The sequence below is a fragment of the Oncorhynchus clarkii genome, chromosome 9 (genome assembly GCF_045791955.1).
Source record: "Oncorhynchus clarkii lewisi isolate Uvic-CL-2024 chromosome 9, UVic_Ocla_1.0, whole genome shotgun sequence".
Lineage (NCBI taxonomy): Eukaryota > Metazoa > Chordata > Actinopteri > Salmoniformes > Salmonidae > Oncorhynchus > Oncorhynchus clarkii.
Genome location: NC_092155.1, coordinates 12,366,394 through 12,386,819, shown reverse-complemented (window position 1 = coordinate 12,386,819; position 20,426 = coordinate 12,366,394). Strand labels below are relative to the sequence as shown.

The following is a 20,426-nucleotide window of genomic DNA, read 5'->3' as shown; positions in this document are numbered from 1 at the left end:
CTTCCACAGTGGAAAAGTCAGTCAGCTGGCAAAGCATTGTTGTCATTTTATAAAAGGTGATGAGCAGAAATAAGGGAGTACTATCTCATAGTAGTAGATGTGAGTTTCTCTTTCAAACAATCCCCTGGCCTTGTACACATCTAATAGCTAACGTTAGCCAAAGCAAGTTAGCTACCTACTGATAGTAACAGTACAGATGAAAAATGATCAGGCACACTGTACATCTTACTGTAGAAATTATTGTTGAAAACAAGTTGGAACCGTTGCGGTTGAAGTACCAGTCATCATTTCTATTCTGAACTGGAATAAACTGTGGCTCATCTACAACAGGAAGCTGTCCCCTGCCTGTCTGAGAAAGCAGTAGATGTTCTGGTCCAGTTTGGCACCACGTGACCATGTCAGTCTGGGTTCTCCACTCTGGATTACTTCAAAAACAAGTACAGAAACAGTCTAAATGCTGAGCATGACTTCAGTATTACACTGTCAAAAACTGATCCCAGAACAGACATGCGTGTTGAAAACTTCAACCAGCCACACACCTCTCATTAGGACTGTGTGTGTTTTCTGGTCTACATCCGTGTGATTGTTTTTTTAAATATGTTTTTTATTTAAATTGAACCTTTATTTAACTAGGCAAGTCAGTTAGGAACAAATCATTATTTACAATGACGGCCTACCCCGGCCAAACCTGGACGACGCTGGGATAATTGTGCGCTGCCTTATGGGACTCCCGATCACGGCCGGGATATGATACAACCTGGATCAATCAGTTTGTTCCAGTTCAGAACGAAAATTATTTCATGAATTTTAACAGCAACAGTTCCAACCTAGACGGATATGTCAGAGTTTTTAATGGGGAAATAAACATGACTAGCTATTTATATGGCCATTTCATTGTTATTTGTTTGTGTCTATATTGCATTTGTTTTAGGCATAAGGGCAATGAAATGTACCAATATTTACAAGTAGTTGCATATGTTCCTAAGCTTGGGTCCCAGGAAAACACATCATTTCTAATTTGGGTCCCAGAAAAACACATAATTTCTAATTTGGGTCCCAGGCTGAAAAAGGTTAAGAACCGCTGTTCTAGGGGATGGCCAAAGCCCACGGCCAAGTAACCAAGGTTTCTGTCCGTAAACCCTACTCCCTATATGGCACCCTTCTCCCTATATAGTGCTGGGGGGCTCTAGTGACCCGAATTGAGAAAAGGGTGCTATTTAGGATGCAGTCCCAGTGTGTAGGAAGACTACATGCATCTATAAATTATACAAAGTGCAATTTCGAAACTTGGTTGTGAATCAACAATTTTCCTCTTGTTATATGTCACCCACTGATAGTCACTCAATCACCCCACCATGTCAGTTAACATGTTTTACATTGGTAAATGAGTCTAGTTTAGCCTGCTAAACTTGTAGTAATCATGGCTGAATTACCAACCAGGCAATGAGGGCACATTCCCCAGGGACCCTGACCTCCAGGTGACCCTCATATATTTTGTTATTCACTCTCACTCAGATAGCATATTAACATGGCATAAGTCATGGAAAAATGTGTAGAATCGGACAAACCTTCAGTAAAAATGTGACCCCAGCTACTATGGCCCTGACACTCTTATGTTATTCCAACTCTGTGATGTGAGAAATGGTGTAATACTAACAACAGAAACATGGAGAGGAAACAAACAACCTGCTATGCTGACCACAACACAGTACCATACATTTTTCAGAGTAAATATGTCTTGCATAGTCATAACAGAACGACGGAAGATAACTGCCACTACACAGGGAATTTCTTCTAACCAGCTGATCCCCTCTGCTACCAGCAGAACCTTGTATAAGTACTGGTGGGAGGCACACACATTATGCATTGATCAAACATCACAAGATACTCTGCTGCCAATCCAAAACAAGCTACACCCACTGTAGTACAGCTGCTCTGTCAAGCTTATTATGAGTCGTCCTCCCCTCAGCAGCCTCCACTGTCACTGACACTGAGCTATCCAAAGTAGCCAGAAGGAGACTGAAGAACAACACCAACAAGGTAACCAGAAGAACAACACCAACAAGGTAACCAGAAGAACAACACCAACAAGGTAGCCAGAAGAACAACACCAACAAGGTAGCCAGAAGCCAGATTGCTTAATCATTGCCAGAGAGAACTGCCTTGGCCCCCCAAACCTCCCAGGACCTGAACCCCAACAGCCCAGTGGACCCCAACAGCCCAGTGGACCCCAACAGCCCAGTGGCCCCCAACAGGCCAGTGGACCCCAACAGCCCAGCGGACCCCAACAGCCCAGTGGACCCCAACAGCCCAGCGGACCCCAACAGTCCCAGACCCCTTTTCTAGGTGATTATTTTTTCTAAATTTTTTATTTACTCTACCTGAAAGTTATTAGGGACCGCTACTGCTGAGCAGCACAGGCAGGTATGCACAGGTTATTTAACACGGGTCAGAACCATCCCAGATATTTGGAATAGTTTGCAGACTATCAGCTGGTATAGCTGTTATCAACAACAGACGTTTTTAAGCTTTTCACACCACTGGCCAGCAATCGACAATGAATTGTTTTTGGAAGACAGTGTTTATCGCTGTTTATGTGTTTTTCTACGTTGGGGAATCCTTCCTGCTTCCTACAATTACAGTCGTTTTGAATGACACTGTCACACTCCCCTTCTCTGGATCATGTGATGGTTTTATAGAATGGAAGCATCGCCATGAGAGTGAATCAGCAGGTGTTACACACACCACGGTCGCTACACTGCACCAAGGAGAATTCACACCCGGAGTGGGCTTTGAGAACAGGGTTAAACGCGGGGATGGAGACCTCTATCTCAACATCACCTCTGTTGTATTTAATGATATGGGTTGGTTTGAGTGTCACTGTGGTAAGACTCAAGAAGATGTACAATTTGTAGTTTTAGTCTCCATTGTTGTAGGCCAACCTGCTTACGTTGGATCTAATTTTCAACTCAACTTCTATGGCTTAACAGAAAAACAAACTGCTGACAGTGAGGTGTACGTCTGTTGCAGAAAGAATGAACAGACTGTGCTGAATGTCATGGGGGGGAATATAATCACTGGCTCTGGGTTTAAGAACAGGGTATCTGTGTCCAAAGATGGATACCGACAGGGAGACATTTCCCTCACCCTCACTGACCTACGTCGTTCTGATCAGGGGACATACCAGTGCCGCTTCGGCCCTGACAAACAGACGAGAGGAAATCCAGATTCTCTCACTCTCACTGTCACTACTAGAGAAACCCGCTCTGAGGACACAGGAACCCGGTCACCGTGGATAAAGATAGTTTTAGCATTTGCAGTAGGAGGGTGTGTGAGTTTTCTTACAGGCAGAATGTGGCTTCAGTGGTCCAGAATGAACGGTTTAGGATTGATTTTTCGGCGCAGCCCCAGGGGATCACCATAGCCATCAGACCATAGTTCTGATGGTCATAGTGATGAGAGAGTTACAATGTGTCCTCTGCGGTCCAGAATGAACTGTTCAGGATTTATCTTTGGCTCCGCCCCCAGACGACCCCAACATCCAGTGCCTTCAAAAGAGTCCCAACAGAGTTCTGATGGTCATAGTGATGAGAGAGTTACCATGTGTCCTGAGAGGGAGAAAGAAACCAGAGAGGTGAATGGATCCTCTACCATCATAGAGATGGAGGAGTTACTCTAGCCTGGTCCCAGACCTGTTTGTGCTCTTGCTCAACTCCATTGATTGGTGTCTATTGTAGTGGTATGGTTTTGGTTATTGTTGGTGTAACAATACTTAAACCCAGTGTTAGCAATGAGAACATACTTGACGATTTGAATACAGCCACTCTCAAATTGTAGTATTGTTTACTGATCAGTTCTGATGTTACAACCATTCTAACGTAACAGTAATGTGCACCAAAGTGACCAGTTGATTGTAACTGAACAACCGTGTGTGTGTGTGTGTGTGTAGCCAAGCCATTAGATGTAGAACTAGTTTTTAAGATGATTATGGAATTAAAATATCAGAGTTTGAGAGTTTGTTGGGAACAACAGGAACATTTTCTTCACTTTGGTCAGTTAGTCATCGTTTCTTCAGGTTCTCCTGCTTTCATCTCCTGTAATTCATAATACTATCAATGTATAATGTGAGAACAATAAAATTAACACGCTGAAGGATTTCATGATGTTAATGTATTTTATATGATCACTTTTAAGACTAAGTTTGAAATATCATAGTTGTTTTAATGTAACTATTCTGATTTTTATTCCACTCTTTTGTAAGACTTAGTTGTCAATTCCATTTTACATTTGTATTCATTGTACATCCAAGTTTAATTTTGGATTAAATACTGAATTAACAGTTCACAAAGGATAATTGGAAGTGCAGAATGTTATTTATGACTCATGATCTTGTTCATGATCTTGTTCTACAAGATAACACACACAATAACATAAAGCGTTTAACTAGGTGGTTTACAATATGTGTGAGGATGGATGTTTGACAGAGTACGACATCGCTAAAAATATAACGGAATATTTGAAATAATCGTCATACAGGCAATGTAGTCTACAGATTCATAAACTGGTAGTTTTCAATGCAACGAAGCTGCATGCTGATCTGATCTACCATCTAACACAGACAGAATGTCAGATAAAATACAGCAAACATTTATTCATTTGTCTTTTCTGCCAAAGGCAACAGTCAAGGTGCAACTTTACAGTTCATATTGTACTTGACTTGGTGATGGAAGAGGGTCCTAGATCAGTCTGTGCTCTTGTCAACTTCCTACACTAGCCTGACCCCAGAACAGTTTGTGCTATCATTATCAGGCCATGACATGACAGTTCCATTAAGGAGTTGGTAAGAGATCAGAAACAGACTGACACCCAGGATAACTCTACACTAGCCTGATCCCAGAACAGTTTGTTGGTAAGAGATCAGAAACAGACTGACACCCAGAATAACTCTACACTAGCCTGATCCCAGAACAGTTTGTGCTCTCATTATCAGGCCATGAAATGACAGTTCCATTAATGAGTTGGTAAGAGATCAGAAACAGACTGACACCCAGGATAACTCTACACTAGCCTGATCCCAGAACAGTTTGTTGGTAAGAGATCAGAAACAGACCGACACCCAGGATAACTCTACACTAGCCTGATCCCAGAACAGTTTGTTGGTAAGAGATCAGAAACAGACCGACACCCAGGATAACTCTACACTAGCCTGATCCCAGAACAGTTTGTTGGTAAGAGATCAGAAATAGACTGACACCCAGGATAACTCTACACTAGCCTGACCCCAGAACAGTTTATGCTCTCATTATGAAGACGTTACATCACAGTACCATTAAGGAGTTGGTAAGAGATCAGAAACAGACTGACACCCAGGATAACTCTACACTAGCCTGATCCCAGAACAGTTTGTGCTCTCATTATGAAGCCATGACATGACAGTTCCTTTAATGAGTTGGTAAGAGATCAGAAACAGACTGACACCCAGGATAACTCTACACTAGCCTGATCCCAGAACAGTTTGTTGGTAAGAGATCAGAAACAGACTGACACCCAGGATAACTCTACACACTGTTAGATGTTTGTTCATTGTAAGATTCCACACAACAGTTATAGCCTGATTAGCATTATTAGCATTATTAGGGAAATGTGCAACTAGTGTGAGAGAAACAGACTTCAGTTAAACTGGTAAGAATGGAAATAAAACTAGAATATTGACTTTGCAAGAGGATTTGACCCTGTAGGGTAAATGAATTAACAAATGGGCCCTTTTCAAAACAACAAACAGAAGGAGAAGAAACAAAACACAAGTAAATAATTACACACAAAAACAACCTATAGCAATATACAGCTTGTTACTCCACACAACACAGAACAATACATGTTGTGACATTAGGAAAAAGGCCTATAATACAACAGTTTCTTCCTATAGAGCTGAATACTGTCAAAACTAAATCACACATGTAAGAAATGTACAGTACCAGTCAAAAGGGTTGGACACACCTACTCATTCCAGGTTTGTTTAAAAAAAAAACGATTTTCTACATTGTAGAATAATAGTGAAGAAATCAAAACTATGAAATAACACATATGGAATCATGTAGTAACCAAAAAAGTGTTAAACAAATCAAAATATATTTTATATTTGAGATTCTCCAAGTAGCCACCCTTTGCCTTGACAGCTTTGCACACTCTTGAATAAAAAAATATATCAACTCTTGAATGGGTTAGGTGTTTCCAAACTTTTGACTGGTACTGAATATTTTCTATATATATATATATATATATTCTTTTCTATAGTTATGCTATAAAAGCTCAGTATTCCAGAAAGAAGATGGTCACGTCGCTGGTCGATATTTGGTCAATTTAGTCATACAAATTAATGACACATGAAATGATGTGCATTCTCATGCATAACTGGCCACAGTGAGAAAATGTTCATATACCACACATAGGTAAGGAAATGAAGAATGCAGATGCCATGACTGAGTCCCCATTCGCCGCCCTTCTCCCGAAGTGTGCACTTGCACACTTTCTCGTAACGATTTCACAAAGGTTGAATCCAGCCAACGCTTACACCACTACTATGCTTTTAAAGCCATAAAAAGGGGAGTGTGCAAGTGCACACTTCTGGACAAGGGTGGATAACCAGAATGTGGCCCAAGCCAACTTTCACCCTCTGTCCATCCACCCCTCCCTCAGTGTACCAGCTCCAGCTGGCTGGCGGAGAAGGGCAGCACCCCGCTGACGTAGTAAGCGATGCCCAGAGAGAGCAAGGCGATGACCACCAGCAGTAGCAGCACCCTCCAGAAACCCAGGTCCTCAACAAACTCCTGCCAGGTGGTCCTGAAGCTGAACAGGACTCCCTCCCTGTTCTGGAGGTCGGGGTTCAGCAGGGAGTGGCTCTCCATTGCACTGACAGGAAGAGAAAGAAGTAGCCCAGTGTCAGCTTACATGCCATTACTTGATTATAAATAGGAGAGATAGACAGGAAAGACAGATAGGAGGGAGAGATAGATAGGAGAGAAAAAATAAAGATAGACAGGAGAGACAGATAGGAGAGATAGGAGAGACAGATAGACAGGAGAGACAGATAGGAGAGATAGACAGGAGAGACAGATAGGAGAGATAGACAGGAGAGACAGATAGATAGGAGAGACAAACAGAAAAGATAGACAGGAGAGACAGACATGAGAGATAGACAGGAGAGATAGATAGGAGAGATAGACAGGAGAGATAGATAGGAAAGACAGACAGGAGAGACAGATAGGAGAGATAGACAGGAGAGACAGATAGGAGAGATAGATAGATGGTACACAAGTACATAGGGGTCGGTTTGGGATGGAACCCCCTTGTGTTGGAGAGATAGCACAGACAGATATATAGGAGAGACAGATAGTTGAGATAGATAGGAGAAATAGCGCAGATACGAGAGAGATAGATAGGAGAGATAGATAAACTCAGCAAAAAAAGAAACGTCCCTTTTTCAGGACCCTGTCTGTCTTTCAAAGATAATTCGTAAAAATCCAAATAACTTCACAGGTCTTCATTGTAAAGGGTTTAAACACTGTTTTCCATACTTGTTCAATGAACCATAAACAATTAATGAACATGCAACTGTGGAACGGTCGTTAAGACACTAACAGCTTACAGACGGTAGGCAATTAAGTTCACAGTTATGAAAACTTAGGACACTAAAGAGGCCTTTCTACTGACTCTGAAAAACACCAAAAGAAAGATTCCCAGAGTCCCTGTTCATCTGCGTGAACGTGCCTTAGGCATGTTGCAAGGAGGCATGAGGACTGCAGATGTGGCCAGGGCACAATGTCCGTACTGTGAGACGCCTAAGACAGAGCTACAGGGAGACAGGACGGACAGCTGATCGTCCTCGCAGTGGCAGACCACATGTAACAACACCTGCACAGGATCGGTACATCCGAACTTCACACCTGCGGGACAGGTACAGGATGGCAACAACAACTGCCCAAGTTACACCAGGAACGCACAATCCCTCCATCAGTGCTCAGACTGTCCACAATAGGCTGGACTGAGGTTTTGTAGGCCTGTTGTAAGGCAGGTCCTCACCAGACATCACCGGCAACAACGTCGCTTATGGGCACAAACCCACCGTCACTGGGGTGCTCTTCACTGACGAGTCGCGCTTTTGTCTCACGGGGTTGATGGTGGATTCTCGTTTATCGTCGAAGGAATGAGCGTTACACCGAGGCCTGTACCCTGGAGCGGGATCGATTTGGAGGTGGAGGGTCTGTCATAGTCTGGGGCGGTGTGTTACAGCATCATCGGACTGAGCTTGTTGTCATTGCAGGCAATCTCAACGCTGTGCGTTACAGGGAAGACATCCTCCTCCCTCAAGTAGTACCCTTCCTGCAGGCTCATCCTGACATGACCCTCCAGCATGACAATGCCACCAGCCATACTGCTCGTTCTGTGCATGATTTCCCGCAAGACAGGAATGTCAGTGTTCTGCCATGGCCAGCGAAGAGCCCGGATCTCAATCCCATTGAGCACGTCTGGGACCTGTTGGATCGGAGGGTGAGGGCTAGGGCCATTCCCCCCAGACATGTCAGGGAACTTGCAGGTGCCTTGGTGGAAGAGTGGAGTAACATCTCACAGCAAGAACTGGAAAATCTGGTGCAGTTCATGAGGAGGAGATGCACTGCAGTACTTAATGCAGCTGGTGGCCACACCAGATACTGACTGTTACTTTAGATTTCCCCCCCCTTTGTTCAGGGACACATTATTCCATTTCTGTTAGTTACATGTCTGTGGAACTTGTTCAGTTTATGTCTCAGTTGTTGAATCTTATGTTCATACAAATATTTACACATGTTAAGTTTGCTGAAAATAAATGCAGTTGACAGTGAGAGGACGTTTCTTTTTTTGCTGAGTTTAGATAGGAGAGATAGACAGGTAGATAGATATATAGGTTTCCAGCTTAGAGTGGGTGTTATGGTGAGTGAATGAGGACCCAAAAGCGAACTAACTTAAACAGAGCTTCTTTAATAACCAAACATAGGTAGGCTCAGATAAACCGGCAGATTCCGACAGGACAGGACAAGGTTACAGCAAACATGACGATAGTCTGGCTCAGGCATGAAACACAACAAACAAGAATCCGACAAGGACAGGAACAGAAACAGAGAGAGATATAGGGACCTAATCAGAGGGAAAAAGGGAACAGGTGGGAAACGGGGTGAATGGGTAGTTAGAGGAGACAAGGAACAGCTGGGGGAAAGCGGGGGAGAAAAGGTAACCTAACAACGACCAGCAGAGGGAGACAGGGTGAAGGGAAAGGACAGAGACAAGACACAACATGACAGTACATGACAGTACCCCCCCACTCACCGAGCGCCTCCTGGCGCACTCGAGGAGGAAACCTGGCGGCAACGGAGGAAATCCTCGATCAGCGCACGGTCCAGCACGTCCCGAGAGGGAACCCAACTCCTCTCCTCAGGACCGTACCCCTCCCAATCTACGAGGTACTGGTAACCACGGCCCCGAGGACGCATGTCCAAAATTCTACGGACCCTGTAGATGGGTGCGCCCTCGACAAGGATGGGGGGGGGGGGGGGGAAGACGAGCGGGGGCGCGAAGGACGGGCTTGATGCAGGAGACATGGAAGACCGGGTGGACGCGACGAAGGTATCGCGGAAGAAGAAGTCGAACTGCGACAGGATTAATGACCCGAGAAATACGGAACGGACCAATGAACCGCGGGGTCAACTTGCGAGAAGCCGTCTTAAGGGGAAGGTTCTGAGTGGAGAGCCAAACTCTCTGACCGCGACAATATCTAGGACTCTTAGTTCTACGCTTATTAGCAGCCCTCACAGTCTGCGTCCTATAACGGCAAAGTGCAGACCTGACCCTCTTCCAGGTGCGCTCGCAACGTTGGACAAAAGCCTGAGCGGAGGGGACGCTGGACTCGGCGAACTGAGATGAGAACAGCGGAGGCTGGTACCCGAGGCTACTCTGAAAAGGAGATAGCCCGGTCGCAGACGAAGGAAGCGAGTTGTGGGCGTATTCTGCCCAGGGGAGCTGTTCTGACCAAGACGCAGGGTTGCGAAAAGAAAGACTGCGTAAGATGCGACCAATAGTCTGATTGGCCCGTTCTGCTTGACCGTTAGACTGGGGGTGAAAGCCGGAAGAGAGACTGACGGAAGCCCCAATCAAACGGCAAAACTCCCTCCAAAATTGAGACGTGAATTGCGGACCTCTGTCCGAAACGACGTCTGACGGAAGGCCATGAATTCTGAAAACATTCTCGATGATGATTTGTGCCGTCTCTTTAGCAGAAGGAAGCTTAGCAAGGGGAATGAAATGAGCCGCCTTAGAGAACCTATCGACAACCGTAAGAATAACAGTCTTCCCCGCTGACGAAGGCAGTCCGGTGACAAAATCTAAGGCGATGTGAGACCACGGTCGAGATGGAATAGGAAGCGGCCTGAGACGTCCGGCAGGAGGAGAGTTACCGGACTTAGTCTGCGCGCAGACCGAACAAGCAGCCACGAAACGACGCGTGTCATGCTCCCGGGTGGGCCACCAAAAACGCTGGCGAATGGAAGCAAGCGTACCCCGAACGCCAGGGTGGCCGGCTAACTTGGCAGAGTGAGCCCACTGAAGAACGGCCAGACGAGTAGGAACGGGAACGAAAAGAAGGTTCCTAGGACAAGCGCGCGGCGACGGAGTGTGAGTGAGCGCTTGTTTTACCTGCCTCTCAATTCCCCAGACAGTCAACCCGACAACACGCCCCTCAGGGAGAATCCCCTCGGGGTCAGTGGAGGCTACTGAAGAACTGAAGAGACGAGACAAAGCATCAGGCTTGGTGTTCTTAGAGCCCGGACGATAAGAAATCACGAACTCGAAACGAGCGAAAAACAGCGCCCAACGCGCCTGACGCGCATTAAGTCGTTTGGCAGAACGGATGTACTCAAGGTTCCTATGGTCAGTCCAAACGACAAAAGGAACGGTCGCCCCCTCCAACCACTGTCGCCATTCGCCTAGGGCTAACCGGATGGCGAGCAGTTCGCGGTTTCCCACATCATAGTTACGTTCCGACGGCGACAGGCGATGAGAAAAATACGCGCATGGGTGGACCTTGTCGTCAGAGAGGGAGCGCTGAGAAAGGATGGCTCCCACGCCCACCTCTGACGCGTCAACCTCGACAACGAACTGTCTAGAGACGTCAGGTGTAACAAGGATAGGAGCGGATGTAAAACGATTCTTGAGGAGATCAAAAGCTCCCTGGGCGGAAACGGACCACTTAAAGCACGTCTTGACAGAAGTAAGGGCTGTGAGAGGAGCTGCCACCTGACCGAAATTACGGATGAAACGACGATAGAAGTTCGCGAAGCCGAGAAAGCGCTGCAGCTCGACGCGTGACTTAGGGACGGGCCAATCAATGACAGCTTGGACCTTAGCGGGATCCATCTTAATGCCTTCAGCGGAAATAACAGAACCGAGAAATGTGACGGAGGAGGCATGAAAAGTGCACTTCTCAGCCTTCACAAAAAGACAATTCTCTAAAAGGCGCTGGAGGACACGTCGAACGTGCTGAACATGAATCTGGAGTGACGGTGAAAAAATCAGGATATCGTCAAGGTAAACGAAAACAAAGATGTTCAGCATGTCTCTCAGGACATCATTGACTAATGCCTGAAAGACAGCTGGAGCGTTAGCGAGGCCGAAAGGAAGAACCCGGTATTCAAAGTGCCCTAACGGAGTGTTAAACGCCGTCTTCCACTCGTCCCCCTCCCTGATGCGCACGAGATGGTAAGCGTTACGAAGGTCCAACTTAGTGAAAAACCTGGCTCCCTGCAGGATCTCGAAGGCTGAAGACATAAGAGGAAGCGGATAACGATTCTTCACTGTTATGTCATTCAGCCCTCGATAATCTATGCAGGGGCGCAGAGACCCGTCCTTCTTCTTGACAAAAAAAAACCCCGCTCCGGCGGGAGAGGAGGAGGGGACTATGGTACCGGCGTCAAGAGCTACAGACAAATAATCTTCGAGAGCCTTACGTTCGGGAGCCGACAGAGAGTATAGTCTACCCCGGGGGGGGGTGGTTCCCGGAAGGAGATCAATACTACAATCATACGACCGGTGTGGAGGAAGAGAGGTGGCCCTGGACCGACTGAACACCGTGCGCAGATCGTGATATTCCTCCGGCACCCCTGTCAAATCACCAGGCTCCTCCTGTGAAGAAGAGACAGAGGAAACAGGAGGGATAGCAGACATTAAACATTTCACATGACAAGAGACGTTCCAGGAGAGGATAGAATTACTAGACCAATTAATGGAAGGATTATGACAAACTAGCCAGGGATGGCCCAAAACAACAGGTGTAAAAGGTGAACGAAAAATTAAAAAAGAAATGGTTTCACTATGATTACCAGAAACAGTGAGGGTTAAAGGTAGCGTCTCACGCTGAATCCTGGGGAGAGGACTACCATCCAGGGCGAACAAGGCCGTGGGCTCCTTTAACTGTCTGAGAGGAATGTCATGTTCCCGAGCCCAGGTCTCGTCCATAAAACAGCCCTCCGCCCCAGAGTCTATTAAGGCACTGCAGGAAGCTGACGAACCGGTCCAGCGTAGATGGACCGACAAGGTAGTGCAGGATCTTGAAGGAGAGACAGGAGTAGTAGCGCTCACCAGTAGCCCTCCGCTTACTGACGAGCTCTGGCCTTTTACTGGACATGAAGTGACAAAATGACCAGCGGAACCGCAATAGAGACAGAGGCGGTTGGTGATTCTCCGTTCCCTCTCCTTAGTCGAGATGCGGATACCTCCCAGCTGCATGGGCTCAGCACCCGAGCCGGCAGAGGAAGATGGTAGTGATGCGGAGAGGGAGGCGACGGAGAGCGCGAGCTCCTTTCCACGAGCTCGGTGACGAAGATCAACCCGTCGCTCAATGCGAATAGCGAGTTCAATCAAGGAATCCACGCTGGAAGGAACCTCCCGGGAGAGAATCTCATCCTTTACCTCTGCGCGGAAACCCTCCAGAAGACGAGCGAGCAAGGCCGGCTCGTTCCAGCCACTGGAGACAGCAAGAGTGCGAAACTCAATAGAGTAGTCTGTTATGGATCGATTGCCTTGACATAGGGAAGACAGGGCCCTGGAAGCCTCCTCCCCAAAAACAGATCGATCAAAAACCCGTATCATCTCCTCCTTAAAGTCTTGATACTGGTTAGTACACTCAGCCCTTGCCTCCCAGATTGCCGTGCCCCACTCACGAGCCCGTCCAATAAGGAGAGATATGACGTAGGCGACACGAGCAGTGCTCCTGGAGTAAGTGTTGGGCTGGAGAGAAAACACAATATCACACTGGGTGAGGAACGAGCGGCATTCAGTGGGCTCCCCAGAGTAACACGGCGGGTTATTGATTCTGGGCTCCGGAGATTCGAAAGCCCTGGAAGTGGCCGGTGGATCGAGGCGGAGATGGTGAACCTGTTCTGTGAGGTTGGAGACTTGGGTGGCCAGGGTCTCAACGGCATGTCGAGCAGCAGACACTTCCTGCTCGTGTCTGCCTAGCATCGCTCCCTGGATCCCGACGGCTGAGTGGAGAGGATCCGAAGTCGCTGGGTCCATTCTTGGTCGGATTCTTCTGTTAAGGTGAGTGAATGAGGACCCAAAAGCGAACTAACTTAAACAGAGCTTCTTTAATAACCAAACATAGGTAGGCTCAGATAAACCGGCAGATTCCGACAGGACAGGACAAGGTTACAGCAAACATGACGATAGTCTGGCTCAGGCATGAAACACAACAAACAAGAATCCGACAAGGACAGGAACAGAAACAGAGAGAGATATAGGGACCTAATCAGAGGGAAAAAGGGAACAGGTGGGAAACGGGGTGAATGGGTAGTTAGAGGAGACAAGGAACAGCTGGGGGAAAGCGGGGGAGAAAAGGTAACCTAACAACGACCAGCAGAGGGAGACAGGGTGAAGGGAAAGGACAGAGACAAGACACAACATGACAGTACATGACAGTGGGTGTAACAGATCGTGCCGTTAGTGAGCTCCACAGCTCGAAATGTCACCAATCAAGTTGCTGAAGTGCTAGCTTTTCGGAGGCGTATTATTGTCAAGCGGGCGGTTAAGTGTGTTGGCGAGGCAGAGTACGAAACATCAAGTACCGGTAAGGACTTGTGAGTGAGGGAACTATACTGTTAAGCAGCATAGTAATGCCTGTAACATAGGCTCCCCTCCACTTCCTGCACTGTCCTCCCCCTGTTCTGCACCTCTCTCATTAACTCCCCCACCCCTCTCCTCACCTCTCGCTCTCAGCCATTTGCATGGTCTCCAGTTTGGAGTGGGCTCCCCTGTTGAATCCTTTCAGCTCCTGTTCCTCTAGGCCCTCCAGCAGGCGGATAGCGTCCTTGTTCACCCCGCGCCTCTTGGCCAGCACCAGAGGAGTGGACCCGTTGTGGTTACTGGGAGAGAGAAACACCCAATGTAGCATGATAATGTTCAAACAAGGGTCCAAACTATGTTTGAGAAACACATTGACTCTATGGGGAGTGGACTGTTGGACCAATGTGTATATCTGAAAAACCTAACAGGGTGACCTAAAGAGTTCCTCTATGTGATAGAACCCCTGTAACTCTAACCATGCTTTTACCCCTCAGTCAAAGCCCCTCTCAGCCCCCAAGCCAACTGTAAAACAGTCTCTACTCCCCCTCACTCCCTTCCAGGCCCTCCCAACCCTCAGCCCCTCTCAGGCCCCAAGCCAACTGTAAAACAGTCTCTACTCCCCCTCACTCCCTTCCAGGCCCTCCCAACCCTCAGCCCCTCTCAGGCCCCAAGCCAACTGTAAAAGAGTCTCTACTCCCCCTCACTCCCTTCCAGGCCCTCCCAACCCTCAGCACCTCTCTCACCAGATGTCTATCTTGAGACCGTTGGACACCAGGAACTGGATGGTATCCACGTGTCCACAGAGGTGTAGCGCCGTGTTTCCCTGGTAGTCTGTAGCCAGGAGGTCCGCCCCAAACTTATGGAGGAAACAACAGATGTCCACGTTCCCCCTGGCGGCCGCTAGGTGCAGGCCAGTACGGCCCCGGTTGTCCCGTGTGTTGGGGTCACAGCCCGTCTCCAGGAGCCGCTTGGCGAATAGCAGGTCCCCGTCGATGCAGGCCTGCAGTTAGGGATTTGCCATTATTTAACCAGGCAAGTCATTGAGAACACATTGTCTTTCACGATAACGTCCCAGGATGAGTTAGATGAATTAGTTGATTGATTGATTCTGTATTGAATCAGAGAATAAGGGAATTGATTAACAGACCCTAGCTAACTTAAACTTTAAATCGATTCTGAAGACCTGGGAGCACACCGTAGAAAAACGTATTGCAACCGAAACAAGAGTTTCTATTGGACAAATTCTGGTAGGTCCATCCCTGTTTGCTTCTGTTTGGTTCCTACACTGTTGCACAACACCACACCGGACCCTAGACCCTACACACGTGTGGGGATCTGAGAGGATTTGACAGGTGTCGTCAATATGGTGAAACCTCCATCTAACCTATCAGAGGGCAAGTGAAGCTACTACCAGATTGCTTACGCCTGTCAGATCCTCACAGACCTAAGTAAATAGGGCGTAGGGGTGGATTTGGGATGCAACCCCCTTGTGTTGGACTCAGCCCCACCAGGAGCAGGGGAGCAGACAATAGGGTTGTCAAATCACACGCGCCAAATAAAACAAGTGTAGAATATACAGTGAAATGCTTACTTACGAGTGTTTACCCAACAATAAAATAACAATAACAACACTACTGTTATTGGGGTGGATTTGGGATGCAACCCCCTTGTATTGGACTCAACCCCACCAGGAGCAGGGCAGCAGACATTAGGGTTGTCAAATCACACGCGCCGAATAAAACAAGTGTAGAATATACAGTGAAATGCTTACTTACGAGCGCTTACCCAACAATAAAATAACAATAACAACACTACTGGTACAGAGTCAATGTGCAGGGGTAGGCATCTTCCCTACCTGGAGCAGGGGAACGGAGGTCTGAGACGAGTCATTGATGAAGACATAGGACATGTCCGAGTGGGTGTCCGAAAATTCCAGCGTACCTGAAGGGGGGATATGGAGGAAGGGAGGGGAAGGAAGAAGACGAGGAGGAAGGCAGAGGGAGGAAACGGAGAAAAGAAAAGCTTTATTGGTTAGGACTATGTACGGTGCCTTCAGGAAGTAATTACACCCCTTGGCTTTCCCACAATATGTTGTGTTACAGGCCTACACACAATACCCAATAATGTCAAAGTGGAACTGTATGTAGAATTTTACTACCAACTAAATAAAAAATGAAAAACTGAAATGTCTTGAATCAATAAGTATTGATTTGATATGATGTGCTTGATATGCAGCTGTTCAGGGAAGCTAGAAACCATTATACACAGGCAGTTAGAAAAGCCAAGGCTAGCTTTTTCAAGCAGAAATTTGCTTCCTGCAACACTAACTCAAAAAAGTTCTGGGACACTGTAAAGTCCATGGAGAATAAGAACACCTCCTCCCAGCTGCCCACTGCACTGAAGATAGGAAACACTGTCATCACTGATAAATCGCCCATAATTGAGAATTTCAATAAGCATTTTTCTACGGCTGGCCATGCTTTCCACCTGGCTACTCCTACCCCGGTCAACAGCACTGCACCCCCAACAGCAACTCGCCCAAGCCTTCCCCATTTCTCCTTCTCCCAAATCCGTTCAGCTGATGTTCTGAAAGAGCTGCAAAATCTGGACCCCTACAAATCAGCCGGGCTAGACAATCTGGACCCTTTCTTTCTAAAATGATCTGCCGAAATTGTTGCCACCCCTATTACTAGCCTGTTCAACCTCTCTTTTGTGTCGTCTGAGATTCCCAAAGATTGGAAAGCAGCTGCGGTCATCCCCCTCTTCAAAGGGGGGGACACTCTTGACCCAAACTGCTACAGACCTATATCTATCCTACCATGCCTTTCTAAGGTCTTCGAAAGCCAAGTCAACAAACAGATTACCGACCATTTCGAATCTCACCATACCTTCTCTGCTATGCAATTTGGTTTCAGAGCTGGTCATGGGTGCACCTCAGCCACGCTTAAGGTCCTAAACGATATCTTAACCGCCATCGATAAGAAACATTACTGTGCAGCCGTATTCATTGATCTGGCCAAGGCTTTCGACTCTGTCAATCACCACATCCTCATCGGCAGACTCGACAGCCTTGGTTTCTCAAATGATTGCCTCGCCTGGTTCACCAACTACTTCTCTGATAGAGTTCAGTGTGTCAAATCGGAGGGTCTGCTGTCCGGACCTCTGGCAGTCTCTATGGGGATGCCACAGGGTTCAATTCTTGGACCGACTCTCTTCTCTGTATACATCAATGAGGTCGCTCTTGCTGCTGGTGAGTCTCTGATCCACCTCTACGCAGACGACACCATTCTGTATACTTCTGGCCCTTCTTTGGACACTGTGTTAACAACCCTCCAGGCAAGCTTCAATGCCATACAACTCTCCTTCTGTGGCCTCCAATTGCTCTTAAATACAAGTAAAACTAAATGCATGCTCTTCAACCGATCGCTACCTGCACCTACCCGCCTGTCCAACATCACTACTCTGGACGGCTCTGACTTAGAATACGTGGACAACTACAAATACTTAGGTGTCTGGTTAGACTGTAAACTCTCCTTCCAGACCCATATCAAACATCTCCAATCCAAAGTTACATCTAGAATCGGCTTCCTATTTCGCAACAAAGCCTCCTTCACTTATGCTGCCAAACATACCCTTGTAAAACTGACTATCCTACCAATCCTTGACGTCGGCGATGTCATTTACAAAATAGCCTCCAACACTCAACTCAACAAATTGGATGCAGTCTATCACAGTGCCATCAGTTTTGTCACCAAAGCCCCATATATTACCCACCACTGCGACCTGTATGCTCTCGTTGGCTGGTCCTCGCTACATATTCGTCGCTATACCCACTGGCTCCAGGTCATCTATGAGTCTTTGCTAGGTAAAGCCCCGCCTTATCTCAGCTCACCATGGTCACCATAGCAGCACCCACCCGTAGCACACGCTCCAGCAGGTATATCTCACTGGTCATCCCCAAAGCCAACACCCCTTTGGCCGCTTTTCCTTCCAGTTCTCCCCTTCCAATGACTGGAACGAATTGCAAAAAATCACTGAAGCTGGAGACTTAAATCTCCCTCACCAACTTTAAGCGTCAGCTATCAGAGCAGCTTACTAATCGCTGCAGCTGTACACAGCCCATCTGTAAAAAGCCCATCCAACTACCTACCTCATCCCCATATTTGTTTTTCTGCTCTTTTGCACACCAGTATTTCTACTTGCACATCCTTATCTGCACATATCACTCCAGTGTAAATTGCTAAATTGTAATTACTTCGCCACAATTGGCCTATTTATTACCTAACCTCCTTACTTCATTTGCACATTGTATACAGATTTTTCTATTGTGTTATTGACTGTAAGTTTGTTTATTCCATGTGTAACTCTGTGTTGTTTTTGTCGCACTGCTTTGCTTTATCTTGGCCAGGTCGCAGTTGTAAATGAGAACTTGTTCTCAACTGGCCTACCTGGTTATATAAAAATGTAATAAAAGGAGTATAAATACTCTCTTTAGGCACTGTAGCTAGAGCTAACACAAGGTAGGTAGCTAAGTTAGCTCTTATTACTGAAATGAGCAGAACATTATTATTCCCTAGTTAGATCCTTAAACTACGGTATTACGAAAGGCAAATCCTGAAGAAAAGTTCGCTTGGCGTATAAGTAAACGTTTAACTGCACATGCAGTGGATAGCTAGGCAGCTATCCAAGATAAACAGATATACAGCTAGCTAGCTACTTCTTGCCAGATAAGCTAACAAAAATATGCTAGCTAACGCACTAGTAATAACGTGACTATAAGCAATTATCAATATTATCCAACACATTAAAACATTCGGAAAGCATATTATACCACATCTTCAGATGTTGGTGATGATATTTACCTGTTAATGTGTTCCAAATCAGACGTCAAAATCCCCTTTTCTGCAAAACAGTGTTGTTGTGGCGATGCTGAACAAGCTGTGATTTTACGACGACAGTTTGGCGCAGACCGCTTTACGGCAGAGGGTGGCTCTAAGAATCGGACCAATCAATCTACATTTCCAGCAAGGCCTAACAGTACGTCTTTTTATTATCTAAAGATCAATTTATTTAAAAATTCAGTTGACCTTGCCAGACATGTCCAGCCATATAATGCATGATGGAATTCAACATAAAAAAAAACGTACAATCTCCATGGTCATCATTTGTTTCACTGTGGATTTGTATTATTTTTTTAAGGTATAATTAAGTTGCTATTTTGGTCAAGAATGACATGGTTTTGACAAACACTTTTTCAAACAGTATAATTAATTTGCTATTTTGGTCAAGAATGACACTTTTTCAAACAGTATAATTAATTTGCTATTTTGGTCAAGAATGACATGGTTTTGACAAACACTTTACCCTAAAAATATGCCAAATCAAATCACAATGTATTTATTTTATTAACAAGGTCTCAACACACTTTACCAAAATAATAATACAAACATTTGTAAACACAAAGTTTGTATTACACATCCAGCGGCAGTCTTCAAAATGTCACTCAACCCATAAGGGGTTTAAATCTATTGATTGGTCATTGGTTGATGATCAAATATGACCAGGGATGGACTGAGACCAGAAATCAGCCAGGGCATTTCCAACACATGCCCCATTTTCTCCTCAAGGCCCCCTTTATAAGCCAAAACATTATAATTTTGCACAAAACCAATTTAAACAGGCCCAATGGGATTAAACAGGCCCAATGGAATTAAACAGGCCCAATGGGATTAAACAGGCCCAATGGAATTAAACAGGCCCAATGGGATTAAACAGGCCCAATGGAATTAAACAGGCCCAATGGAATTAAACAGGTCCAATGGGATTAAAATGAACAAGCCCATCTGGCATTTGCCCGAACTGCCCTTTGGCCAGTCTGCCTCCAAATATGACTGCTGTGGCTTTCAGTGAAAGGATGAAGAAAACCTGGTCAAGAACTACAGGAAACGTATGATCTCTGTAATTGCAAACAAAGGTTTCTGTACCAAATATTAAGTTCTGCTTTTCTGATGTGTCAAATACTTATGTCATGCAATAAAATGCAAATTAATTACTATAAAATCATACAATGTGATTTTCTGGATTTTTTTTTAGATGCCGTCTCTCACAGTTGAAGTGTACCTATGATAAAAATTACAGACCTCTCTCTACATGCTTTGTAAGTAGGAAAACCTGCAAAATCGGCAGTGTATCAAATACTTGTTCTCCCCACTGTATGTGGCAGGGTCAACAGACAATCACGGACTATCTTTGTGGGCTATACTCGGCCTTGTCTCAGGATG

The 20,426-nt window shown here is 46.0% G+C and overlaps 1 protein-coding gene across 3 annotated transcripts in view; it reads right to left on the bottom strand.

Annotated features, from left to right (window-relative positions):
• Nucleotides 1–19,110, bottom strand: part of LOC139415896 (ankyrin repeat domain-containing protein 46-like) — a 67,111-nt gene extending 48,001 nt beyond the window's left edge. For all 3 annotated transcript variants that reach the window (XM_071164046.1, XM_071164044.1, XM_071164047.1), the window contains exons 1-5: nt 19,008–19,110; nt 16,001–16,086; nt 14,889–15,145; nt 14,286–14,444; nt 4,551–6,909 (exon numbers count right to left, since the gene is read on the bottom strand). In XM_071164046.1, coding sequence (XP_071020147.1) covers nt 6,693–6,909; nt 14,286–14,444; nt 14,889–15,145; nt 16,001–16,054 — 687 coding nt within the window. In that variant the 5' untranslated portion in view covers nt 16,055–16,086; nt 19,008–19,110 and the 3' untranslated portion in view covers nt 4,551–6,692. The remainder of the gene's footprint in view (nt 1–4,550; nt 6,910–14,285; nt 14,445–14,888; nt 15,146–16,000; nt 16,087–19,007) is intronic.
• Between the last annotated feature and the right edge of the window lie 1,316 nt (nt 19,111–20,426).